Source organism: Tachyglossus aculeatus, chromosome 19 (genome assembly GCF_015852505.1).
Source record: "Tachyglossus aculeatus isolate mTacAcu1 chromosome 19, mTacAcu1.pri, whole genome shotgun sequence".
NCBI lineage: Eukaryota > Metazoa > Chordata > Mammalia > Monotremata > Tachyglossidae > Tachyglossus > Tachyglossus aculeatus.
Window position 1 is genome coordinate 7,090,851 of NC_052084.1, and position 13,089 is coordinate 7,103,939.

At 44.5% G+C, this 13,089-nt stretch overlaps 1 protein-coding gene across 1 annotated transcript in view; it reads left to right on the plus strand.

The window, feature by feature from the left end:
* Positions 1–13,089, plus strand: part of NVL (nuclear VCP like) — a 60,895-nt gene that overhangs the window by 9,916 nt on the left and 37,890 nt on the right. Inside the window, exons 3-6 of the mRNA XM_038760844.1 lie at positions 3,597–3,670; positions 7,645–7,697; positions 7,794–7,893; positions 11,404–11,461. Coding sequence (XP_038616772.1) covers positions 3,597–3,670; positions 7,645–7,697; positions 7,794–7,893; positions 11,404–11,461 — 285 coding nt within the window. The remainder of the gene's footprint in view (positions 1–3,596; positions 3,671–7,644; positions 7,698–7,793; positions 7,894–11,403; positions 11,462–13,089) is intronic.

The following is a 13,089-nucleotide window of genomic DNA, read 5'->3' on the forward strand; positions in this document are numbered from 1 at the left end:
GCACCCCCCCGCTCCTCTGCCGCCGCTAATCTCCTCACCGCTAGGCCTCGTTCTCACCTGTCCCACCATCGACCCCCGGCCCACATCATCCCCAGGGCCTGGAATGCCCTCCCTCCCAACATCCGCCAAGCTAGTTCTCTTCCTCCCTTCAAGGCCCTACTGAGAGCTCACCTCCTCCGGGAGGCCTTTCCACACTGAGCCCCTTCCTTCCTCTCCCCCTTGCCCCCCTCTCCATCCCCCCATCTTACCTCCTTCCCTTCCCCAGAGCACCTGTATATATGTATATATGTTTGTACATATTTATTACTCTATTTATTTATCTTGTACATATCTATTCTATTTATTTTGTTTTGTTAGTGTGTTTGGTTTTGTTCTCTGTCTCCCCCTTCTAGACTGTGAGCCCGCTGTTGGGTAGGGACTGTCTCTATGTGTTGCCGACTTGTACTTCCCAAGCACTTAGTACAGTGCTCTGCACACAGTAAGTGCTCAATAAATACGATTGATTGATTGATCCACGGAGCCTTGAGGGCAGTTCCCCCCCAATCCAAGCATTTATCTTATCCCACTGTGATTATTCAACAGCCTCTCTCCACTCCAGTCCATACTTAGCTCTGCTGCCAAATCCAAACGATACACCTTGGGTGCTGCTTCTAAGGTGAATGCCTGCTCTCTTCCTTTCCTTTCTACCTCACCTCCGCGATTTCCTACTACAGCCCAGCCTGCACCATTTGCTCCTCTAATGACAACCTACTCACCGTACCTCGATCTTGCCTATCTTGCTGCCCTTGCCGACATCCTGCCTCTGGCCAGGAGCTCCCTCCCTCCTCTTTGCTGGCAGACATTCCCTCTCTCCACCTTCAAAGCCTTATTAAAAACACAATCTCGAGACCACTCGTTTTTTTCCACAAGCAGATCAATAAGCAGCGTGGCCTAGTGGAAAGAACATGGCCCTGGGAGTCAGAAGGTCATGAGTTCTAATCCCAGCTCTGCCACTTGTCCACTGATTGATCTTGGGCAAGTCGCATCGCTTCCCTGTGCCTGTTACCTCATCTATAAAATTGGGATGGACACGGAGCCCCACATGGGACAAGGGCTGTCCAACCCAATTTGTTTGTGTCCACTAGAGTGTCTGACATACAGTATGTGCTTAACAAATACCCCATTACTATTACTGCACAACAGTTGCGAGGCTTGGGTCTGCCGAAGTGATATCAAATGACGTGGGTAATTCCATTTAATGTGGCCTATCTGCCTTAATATCAGAAGGCAAGACAAGATCACAAAGTCCTGAAAACAGCCTGCTAACGTCAAAGCAGGGCCTGTGCCAACATGGTGTAAGTAGATGAAGTGAGAAGGCCAGAAGCGAGAAGGGTAGAAGAAGCTCCAACTCAAATATTTGTGTAGCTGTGGGTTACAGCATCTTGCAGCAGTCAGGGATGGGCTGACGTTTAAGTGCAGAGACTTCCTCAGGCAACAGTTTTGAAAATGATGTCAGTTGCTGCAGATTGCCAACACACGACTGATGACACTCTGTGCAGCTTGGAAGGGATTGTTGGTTTTAGAACAATCTTTCAGCCACACTGTACACCAGTAAGGTGTCATCTGCCATGTAATTGCAACTGGTATTTGGACACGTCCGCAAAATTTTGCATAATCATTAGTGGCGGATTTAAATCCCAAGCTAGTTTCGCCTGGCACATAGTAAGCACTTAACAGATACCATCATTATTATTACTGTGGCATAGGTTTTCGCAGGGAGTAACAGCTGTGGAGGTTTCAATTCTGGGTCAGTTCATTCCTATAGTACTGGGTGTAGTGTTGTATCTAGCTTGTGGAGTGGCTTGTAGTAGTCCAGTGCTGTGTTGGACATTTCAGCTTGGTGTGTGTGGTAGGGCTTTAAAAACAGCCGAAGGCACTTACCCTGATAACACTGGAGCAAAGTCAGGTCACAGAGAAGTTTCATCATTCTAGTCCTTGATGGAATCAGGAAATTGATGCTGTTTTTTACAACATTTACGAACCTAACTACAATTTACTTTAGTATCCGTTTCCCCCTCTAGACAAGCTCCTGGTGGGCAGGGAATGTGTTTACCAACTCTGTTATGTTGAGCTCCCTCAAGCGCTTAGTACAGTGCATTGTAAGCCCTCAATAAATTTGGTTGACTGATTGACAGACCCTGTTCCTCAGGGGTGGAGAAATATAAGAAAACTGGAGGGGCTAGCCCCCCCCCCCCCCCCCCCCCCCCCCCCCCAGGATCACACCTGGAGAGTTTCCAGTACTCTACCAGTCTCGACTCCGAGTCAAGCAGAGACATACCCATACCTAGCTTGGGCATCGGCTAGTGAGTGGAAGACAATCTTCTGCAAGTCAGAACTCACCTGTGCTGGGTACCTCCCCTTCTAGTTATCGCCCTATTTCCTTCCTACCATTCCTCTCCAAACTCCTTGAACAAGTCGGCCACCCCCGCTGCCTCAAATTCCGCAACGCCAACTCTCTCCTCGGCCCCCTCCAGTCTGGCTTCCATCCCCTACGCTCCACCGAAACTGCCCTCTCAAAGGTCACCGGTGATCTCCTTATTGCCAAATCCAACGGCGCCTACTCTATCCTAATCCTCCTCGACCTCTGAGCTGCCTTCGATGCTGTGGACCACCCCCTTCTCCTCAACACGCAATCCAACCTTGGCTTCACAAACTCCACCCTCTCCTGGTTTTCCTTTTATCTCTCCGGTCACTCATTCTCAATCTCTTTTGCAGGCTCCTCCTTCCCCTCCCATCCCCTTACTGTGGGGTTCCTCAAGGGTCAGTTCTCGGTCCCCTTCTGTTCTCTATCCACACTCACTCCCTTGGTGAACTCATTCGCTCCCACGGCTTCAACTATCATCTCTACTCTGATGACACCCAAATCTACATCTCTGCCCCTGCCAGAACCCAGGTCCTTCTGATTCCCAGGCCCATACTCTATCCCTATCCTTTTGTCCACTAGGCCATGCTGCTTTGAACTATTTAGAGTAGTAGTAATATTTATTAAGCTCTTACTGTGTGCAGAGCCCTGTACTTTCTCATTTGAAGGGCTTTGGTTCTAGCGGCTTTCAAATGAGTCAAACTATGTAATTCACTTCCTTAAAAGGTTTTTGAGCGAAGGGTAGGCATTTTCTCCTCTCATCCCCGCACACACACACCACTGGTAAGGTAGGTTAGGTGCAGCCATTTTGAAAGACAACCATCATCATCATCATCAATCGTATTTATTGAGCGCTTACTGTGTGCAGAGCACTGTACTAAGCGCTTGGGAAGTACAATTTGGCAGCATATAGAGACCCTGCTTGAGATCAATCAATCAATCGTATTTATTGAGCGCTTACTGTGTGCAGAGCACTATACTAAGCGCTTGGGAAGTACAAGTCAGCAACATATAGAGACAGTCCCTACTGCCATTGGTCATATCTTTCCACGGTTTCTTGGGACTCCAGCCAGTAGACTTTTTCAGGGTACAGTGTAACGAACACTTTGAATGATCTCTCCTAACCAGTTCAGGTGGATCTGTCACTGAATTAGAGAAATTAAATAATTTACTTGTATGAAATTTTATGTTGTAGTACTTAAGCAATCACAGATGTGACAAATATGTGGACATGGGAGTCTTAGCAGCTGATTTGCAAAGAATGTACAGGTGAGTAAACCAGCAATTTAGCACCCTCAGATTTTGCTTAGTTTCCTTTCCAACTCTCCCCTATTCAGTTGTCTGTCACTCAGAAACCTACCATCCGATTGTCTCACCTCCATACCCGGTCCATTATCAACTTGCCATTTCCTGTTGAAATATATTTATTTGAACCTTCTCTTCCTCTTTCAAGCCTGTTAGCTAGCTTACTGTTGCGATAGCTATCTATCTATCTATAGATATAGATAGTCTATAGATATAGTAAGCGCTTGACAAATATTGTAAATAACAAATATTTGTACATATTTTTTACTCTACTTACTCTATTTTGTTTTATTTATTTATTTTATTTTTATTTATTTATTTTACTTGTTTTACTTGTACATATTTATTTTACTTGTACATATCTATTCTATAGATATATATATCTATAGATATAGATATAGATAACTATCGCGATAGCCTTTTTCCAGTGTTCTGGCCTTCAGCCTCTTCCAGTCATCTTCTCTAACATAGCGCAATGAAAGTCAGCCTCCTCAAGTTATATTGTGACCTTGGTACTGCTCTGCAGAGAACCCTGCAGTAAATCAAAATATCCGGTTATGGATTTCAAAGCTCTAGATATTCTGCCCCGTTCCCTATTTATTTAGTCCCCCACTACGTGCCTAACTATACCTGCCACTACAGACAGACTGTCCGTCATATACACATTTCACCATCTCCTACCTCTGGGCCATTGTGCTTAGGGGCTCTCAAATGAGTCAGATGCGATTGTGCAGTTCACTTCCTTGAACGTTTCTTGAGTGAAGGGTGGGTGTTCTCCCCTCCCGTCCCCCCCAGTCTATGGGGAAGGGAGAGCAGGTATTTAATTCCCATTTTGCAGGTGAGGAAACTGAGGCACAGAGAGGTTAATTGGCTTTCCCAAGGTCACACAGCAGGCACATGGCAGACCTGGGATTAGAACTCAGGACCTCTGACTCCCAGGCCAGTGCTTTTTCCACTAGGCCATGCTGCTTCCCAAAGGATAGAGATAATAATAATAATAATAATAATAATGGCATTTATTAAGCGCTTACTATGTGCAAAGCACTGTTCTAAGCGCTGGAGAGGTTACAAGGTGATCAGATTGTCCCATGGGGGGGCTCACAGTCTTAATCCCCATTTTACAGATGAGGTAACTGAGGCACAGAGAAGTAAAGTGACTTGCCCAAAGTCACGCAGCTGACAATTGGCGGCGCCGGGATTTGAACCCATGACCTCTGACTCCAAAGCCCGGGCTCTTTCCACTGAGCCACGCTGCTTCTCTTATTTAGAGATCTTTTATTTGCAGTACCCTCACATAAAATATTCCAGCCACACCAACCTCAAGTGGTTAATTAACACAGGTTTAATATGCATAAACAACACTGACCAAAGTCAGCAGAACAAATAATGAATGTTGTAAATCCAGTCCCCTCTGCCAGCATTGCCCTGGGCGTAAAAAGTCGGGAAAGCGAGGTTGCCCTTGCCACACTTCCTGCCTAACACCGTTGATCTCCTAGAGGGAATGTATCCCTGCCACCCGTCGTCCGGGGACGGGTTCGTTCAGTGATCGGCAAGGCGAGAGAGAGGCCGGCGACGGAAAGCCTAAGTTTTATATATAAAATTTATTCCGCGAGGTGAATTGAATTTATGTAATTGTTTAGGCACAATGGATTGAGCTTCCCTTTCAGGAGGAATATAATAAATTAGCAATATTAAAGCTTCACTACACGGGAGGAACACAATCATCCGTTAATCGCGCGTGGGTGAGTTGGCTAACTCTCACCCATGTGCACTTCCCACTCGGGAAGAATCCACTTACTTTCCCACATGGGAAGAATTCATTACGTTACCCGTGCACGTGGTGGGTGGCTAGCTCTCGCAATGTGCTCTCCCTACATGGGAGGAATCCACTCATAATTCCCATCAGCAGCGGGATACCTGGGTCCCACCCTCGAGACACTCACCCATCCCGCGGCCCTTGCCTCAGTGTGTTGGTTCTGGTTGTAGAGCGGGCATCTGGTCTTCTGGGCAGGGAGAGACACGTGGGCTGCTGCTGCTGTGTGTCCTGGTGTTCTGAGCCCGAAGGTCAGAGGCGACAGGTATTTATTGCCTGTGCCCCTAGGCCATTCCAGCTTCCAGCCTCAGTCTATCCAATCTCTGCCCTCCCCCCTCCTCCATACCTAATTTGATTGACACGGGGGCGAGGGACACCTTCTGTATTCCCAGCTTGGGCTGTCAATCTAGCAGATTTGATCGTGGGAGCGGTATCCCACCCTCACTTCCGAGTTCCGCCTGCTGGCTCAGGTGGTCACGAGATAGCTTTTGACTTTGAGATGGCCGGTGCCCAAGGGTCACCTCCAGACAATCCCATACCTGTCTGCTCTTCCTCAGGCTGGTCGGAAAGACGCGAGGCTCTCTGGATACCTTGGAACCCATGTAACCGTAAAGACAATTTTCAACCCCTGGCTGACTTCTCCAGCAAGAACTGGGTTTGTTCACTGAAGAGTTACTGAAGCCAGGGGTAGTCACTGACACTCTTCCTAAACCTGAGTAATGAACAGGACAAATAGTCTGATGGCACAGTATTGGGAAGGTAGTGTGGTTTTGCACAACGCATGGCTAAGTGGAAAGAGCACGGGCTTGGGAGTCGGGGGGCATGGGTTCTAACCCCAGCTCCGCCATTTGTCTGCTGTGTGACCTTGGGCAAGTCACTTAACTTCTCTGTGCCTCAGTTACCTCATCTGTAACATGGGGATTAAGACTGGGAGCCCAGCGCTTAGAACAATGCTTGGCAAATAGTAAGCGCTTGACAAATATTGTAAATAACAAATATTTGTACATATTTGTTACTCTACTCTATTTATTTTATTTATTTATTTTATTTTTTATTTGTTTTACTTGTACATATTTATTTTACTTGTACATATCTATTCTATTTATTTTATTTTGTTAGTATGTTTGGTTTTGTTCTCTGTCTCCCCCTTTTAGACTGTGAGCCCACTGTTGTGTAGGGACTGTCTCTATATGTTGCCAACTTGTACTTCCCAAGAGCTTAGTACAGTGCTCTGCACACAGTAAGCGCTCAATAAATACGATTGATGATGATGATATCTATTCTATTTATTTTATTTTGTTAGTATGTTTGGTTTTCTTCTCTGTCTCCCCCTTCTAGACTGTGAGCCCACTGTTGTGTAGGGACTGTCTCTATATGTTGCCAACTTGTACTTCCCAAGCGCTTAGTACAGTGCTCTGCACACAGTAAGCGCTCAGTAAATACGATTGATGATGATGATGACAAATACCATTATTATTCCAGTGCTTGGCATAGTAAGTGCTTAACAAATGCCATCATTATTACAGTGGACGGGTTTTCCTCCTTATCTTTGACAGGCTCTTTAACAGATGACCTGAGCAGCTAAACTTTTTCTAGAGAAGAGCAATTCTGCTAATATTTGAGCTATAGGTTTGAAAGAGTCTTGCCACCCTAAGCAGAAAATGGCTGATTGTTATTTAGGAGATCTCGCGTCTAAAGTTTAGAAACTTTGGCAATGGAGGAGGGAAAAGGGGAACTCACATGCCCTTGATCACCACCACCACCTTTTAATGCTACTTGAGCGAGTGTATTATTGAGCATTGAGAGAACATCACTTTCTTTCCTGATACTGGGTCTTGCATGCTTTGAGTTCCACTTTGCCCTTAAACATTAGAAATAGAGGTACTTAATGCCAGATTTCTTTTGACATTCTTTTGAATTTTGGACTCTTTGCTCCCCCTTATCATCATTCCCACCGCCTTCTTCGTTTTGCCTTTTTGGTATAAGGGACATAGAGAAGCTATGTTGAGTAAATGAGAAAGAAGAGAGGTGGGGAAAAGAAAAGTGACACATAACAATTGCAGAATTTGCATTTGAAATCTCTCCTAAGACCTCTCCATTTAAATTGTTTGTTGTTGTCTTTTAGTGTAGACTATGGTAGAAGAAAAAGAAATGCCTTTCGAATTCAAGTAGAAAAAGGTGAGTGGCTCTATCAGAGTTGAAGCATTAAGAAATTACGGGAAGTATTGTCTTGTTTCACCAATCTCAAGTTTATTATTTTTCTTTTTATTCCAGTGTTCAGCATTGTCAACAGTGAGAGAGAACCTGAAGGCCTAACAAGGTTGGAAGATGAGCATTTGGCAAAAAGAGCAAAGCAAGCACTTGAGAATAATGAGTAAGTGTTCAATCCATCGATCGTATTTGAGTGCTTACACTAAGCACTTGGGAGAGTACAGTATAACAATATAACAGACGTGTTCCCTTCCCATAACAAGCGTACAGTCCAGAGGGGGAGACAGACATTAATATAAATAAATTACGTATGTATGTACAGAAATGCTGTGAGCAAGTCAAGGTGATGCCAAAGGGAATGGGGGAAAAAGAGAAAATGAGGGCTTAGAGAGAAAAGGCCTCTTGGAGGAGATGTGCCTTCAATAAGTGAGAAGCAGTTTGGCTCAGTGGAAAGAGCCCGGGCTTTGGAGTCAGAGGTCATGGGTTCAAATCCCGACTCCACCACATGTCTGCTGTGTGACCTTGGGCAAGTCACTTAACTTCTCTGAGCCTCAGTTACCTCATCTGGAAAATGGGGATTAAGACTGTGAGCCCCACGTGGGACAACTTGATCACCTTGTATCCCCCCCCCAGCACTTAGAACAGTGCTGTGCACATAGTAAGCGCTTAACAAATGCTATTATTATTACTATTATTATTATTATTATTATAAGGCTTTGAAGGTGGGGAGAGTTGTCTGTCAGATATGAAGAGGGAGGGTGTTCCAGGCTTGAGGCAGGTTAGTGGGCGAGAGGTCAGCGGCAAGCTAGATGAGATGGAGGTACAGTGAGTAGGTTGGCCTTAGAGGAGCTAAGTGTGTGGGTTGTAGTAGGAGAGTGGTGAGATAGCGGGAGAGGTCATTGACTGCTTTAAAGCTGGTAGTTAGGAGTTTCCGTTTGATGTGGAGGTGGATGGGCAACCACTGGAAGTTCTTAAGGAATGGGGAAATGTGAACTGATTGTTTCTGTAGAAAAACGACCCTTGGCAGCAGAGTGAAGTACAACCCAGCCTGCGCACTTCACTCCTCTGATGCTAACCTTCTCACTGTATGTCAGTCCCACCTATCTTGCTGCCAACCTTTCTTGCCTCTGGCATGGATCGCCCTCTCTCTTCATATCTGACAGACAATTACTCTCCCCCACCTAATTGAAGGCACATCTCCAGTGGGCCTTCCCTGCCTAAGCCCTGTTTTCCTTTTCTTCCGCTCCCTTCCAGCCCCAGAATGGCTTCAAGGCTGTCCATCCCCTCGCCCCCTCCTACCTCACCTCCCTACTGTCCTTCTCCAGCCCAGCCCGCGCCCTCCGCTCCGCTGCTGCTAATCTCCTCACCGTTAGGCCTCGTTCTCGCCCATCCCGCCGTCGACCCTGGCCCACGTCCTCCCCCTGGCCTGGGATGCCCTTCCTCCGCACATCCGCCAAGCTAGCTCTCTTCCTCCCTTCAAGGCTCTACTGAGAGCTCACCTCCTCCAGGAGGCCTTCCCAGACTGAGCCCCCTCCTTCCTCTCCCCCTCCACCCGCTCTCCATCCCCCCCATCTTACCTCCTTCCCTTCCCCACAGCACCTGTATATATGTATATATGTTTGTACGTATTTATTACTCTATTTTACTTGTGCATATTGATTCTATTTATTTTGTTAATATGTTTTGTTTTGTTCTCTGTCTCTCCCTTCTAGACTGTGAGCCCACTGTTGGGTAGGGACTGTCTCTATATGTTGCCAATTTGTACTTCCCAAGCGCTTAGTACAGTGCTCTGCACATAGTAAGCGCTCAATAAATACGATTGATGATGATGATGAAGTAAGCACTCAATAAATACGATTGATTGATATAGAGAAGCAGTGTGGTGCAGTGGCGAGAGCCCGGGCTTTGGAGTCGGAGGTCAGGGGTTCAAATCCCGGCTCCACCGCTTGTCAGCTGTGTGACCTTGGGCAAGTCACTTCACTTGTCTGGGCCTCAGTTCCATCTGTAAAATGGGGGTGAAGACTGTGAGCCCCGCGGGGGGCAACCTGATCACCTTGTAACCCCCCAGCGCCTAGAACAGTGCTTCATTCATTCATTCATTCCGTCATATTTATTGAGCGCTTACCGTGTGCAGAGCACTGTACTAAGCGCTTGGGAAGTAGAGAAGCAGCGTGGCTCAGTGGAAAGAGCCCGGGCTTTGAAGTCTCCAGTGCTTAGAACAGTGCTTTGCACATGGTAAGCGCTTAATAAATACCATCATTATTATATCCGTGATCTATTTATTTATATTAACCTCTTTCTCCACCTCTGGACTGTAAGCTTGTTGCAGGCAGGGAATGTGTTGTACTCTCCCAAGGGCTTAGTACAGTGTTCTGCACATAGTAAGGGCTCAGTAAATACAATTGATTGATTACTATGGACTTATACTGGATTTCTTAAGTGTTAGGCCTAAAAGTGATAAGTAATAATAATAATAATGATGGTATTTATTAAGCGCTTATTATGTGCCATGCACTGTTCTAAGCGCTGGGGTAGATATAAAGTAATCAGGTTGGCCCACGTGGGGCTCACAGTCTTGATCCCCATTTTACAGATGAGGGAACTGAGGCCCAGATAAGTCAAGTGACTTGCCCAAAGTCACACAGCTGACAAGCGACGGAGCCGGAATTAGAACCCATGACCTGTGACTCCCAAGCCTGTGTTCTTTCCACTGAGCCACACTGCTTCTCCAGTGGGTGACAAGGATCACCTGTTGTGAATTGAGACTATATAGCCAGCTCATAACACTGGTGTTCGTTTCCTCTTCATTTTAATCAGAATCTGTACTGCATATCAGCCAGTCAGTTCAGCTTCTTGATCCTTTTGCATTCCAAAGAAAATAATATTGGTCCTGTTCTTATGATTCAGCAAGGCATTGTTGAATTTAAGGGTAATTTAGTGTAGTGGGGTTTTTCGTTCCTGTTTTTGGATTAATATCCCCTTTGCTGTTGATTTGGGAAATGCCATTTAGAAAAGAAACTATTGCTATTTAATTTTGTGTGAGGAAGGTGTTGTGTTGTCCTTTTCATCAGAATAAACTGTTTTCTTAAACGGAGAAAGGAAATTAGTCTGCTTTTGATAGTCTGTCATGACAAAGCGAATGGTAGCCCAATTTCTTTACTTATGTATGTGCACTAGATGGTGAGCTCCCTGGGGGATCATGTCTTATTGATCCTTTATTGTATTCTGACGCAGGGCTCAGTACAGTGCCTTGCATAACAGATTCTCAATGAGTGCTATTGACTGAGTGATTGACTGAAGGAAAGAACAAAGAAGGAAAGTTGGTGCATTTTGTATTATCATCGTCATCATCAATTGTATTTATTGAGCGCTTACTATGTGCAGAGCACTGTACTAAGTGCTTGGGAAGTACAAATTGGCAACATATAGAGACAGTCCCTACCCAACAGTGGGCTCACAGTCTGAAAAGGGGAGACAGAACAAAACCAAACATACTAACAAAATAAAATAAATAGAATAGATATGTACAAGTAAAGTAAATAAATAAATAAATAGAGTAATAAATATGTACAAACATATATACAGGTGTATTACTTGTACAGTCTGTGGTAGACTGTTCTGCCCAAAGTAATTTTGCTAAAACATTCTTGTTTTCCATTTTTTAAAATCAAAGGTGCATTGAAAGCTATTCAGGTGAAGACTCAGACGTTGAAGATTTTCCAGATCATCCGGTAAGTTACTCTTCCTGCCTGTAAGCTATCCTAAGCAGAAACAGTTTGGGGTTAGAGGGGGAGAAGAGGTTTAATTTGTCAGAATAAGCGTCATTCCTTCCTGCTTTGCCTTTATTTTCTCGCTGTTGGTGAAATACCAACTTTATCAAAGTGAAGAGTCCTGCATTTTAACGTTCAAGTGTTGCTCTGAGTTGCAAAAATGGAGAAATCTATTGGTTTAATTATTGTGACCAAACTGAGTACTTTGTATCTTCTTATGGGTTTTGGTCCCTTGCAAAAAAAAAAAAAAAAAATGGTGCTGCTGCTAATTTTCATTCCCAGTTCCCATAGGATAAACCAGCTCTTCACTATCATTGCTACCTGATACTGGACAGACCGTATATCTCAATACTTGATGTATCTGGAGATTCTCGATCCAGTGAATCTGCCTCATATCTAGAAATCATGATATGATTTATTACCCTGGTGCTGCCATAATATCTGATGCTGTCAGAGAACTCCCATGAGTATCTTGTTGCTCTAAGGCAATGTTATGTTAATGATAGCCTCCAAGAGTTAGCTTTAGTTTCTAAAAATATTTACATAAAAGTTGAATACTTAGAGTTAGCCCTTCCCCATTCATTCATTCATTCATTCAGTCATATTTATTGAGCTGCTTACTGTGTGCAGAGCACTGTACTAAGTGCTTGGGAAGTACAAGTCGGCAACGTATAGAGACAGTCCCTGCCCAACAACGGGTTCACAGTCTAGAAGGGGGAGACAGGCAACAAGATAAAACACGTAGACAGGTGTCAAAATGGTCAGAACAAATAGAATTAAAGCTATATGCATATCATTAACAAATAGTAAATATGTACAAGTAAAATGAATAGAGGAATAAACCTGTACAGGTATATATACAGGTGCTGTGGGGAGGGGAGGGAGGTAGGGTGGGGGTGATGGGGAGGAGGAGAAGAAAAAGGGGGCTCAGTCTTGGAAGGCCTCCTGGAGCAGGTGAGCTCAGTAGGGCTCTGAAGGGAGGAAGAGAGCTAGCTTATTCCACCCAGTAAATGCTCATTCAGTAGATGATCATTTAAGTAGCCAACTTAATTTTTTTTAACCCTAAATTAAATTAACAGGTATATAACATTTGCTGCTCAAATAACCTTTTGGCCTTTTGTTTCTGGAATGTTATTCATTCATTCATTCATTCATTCATTCAGTCGTATTTATTGAGCGCTTACTGTGTGCAGAGCACTGTACTAATATGAGCCATGCTGAAGATGCATCTATAAGCTAAAGCTATTTTGCTTTACTGTTGAATTATTCACATCAAAGAGAAGGAAAATTATGTTCATTTGAAGTTTTCTCTGGGAAACTCATTTTAGCATGATGGGTTTTTGCATCTAACCTAAATTTAGAGCAAGAGGATTTATATGTGTCATAATTTCATTTATGTGGGTTATCAAATTGTAACCTAATGCAGTCGTAATATAAAGGGCAAATACTCGTTTGTGACATCACCTGAGTGTGGCATTTGAGAACGAATGTATTCAGGACCTAGTTTCAAAGGGTGAATATAGCAAACATTATTGGAGATGTTCAGCATTTTGTGATCGTGTATTGACTCCATATTTATAGCACATCAT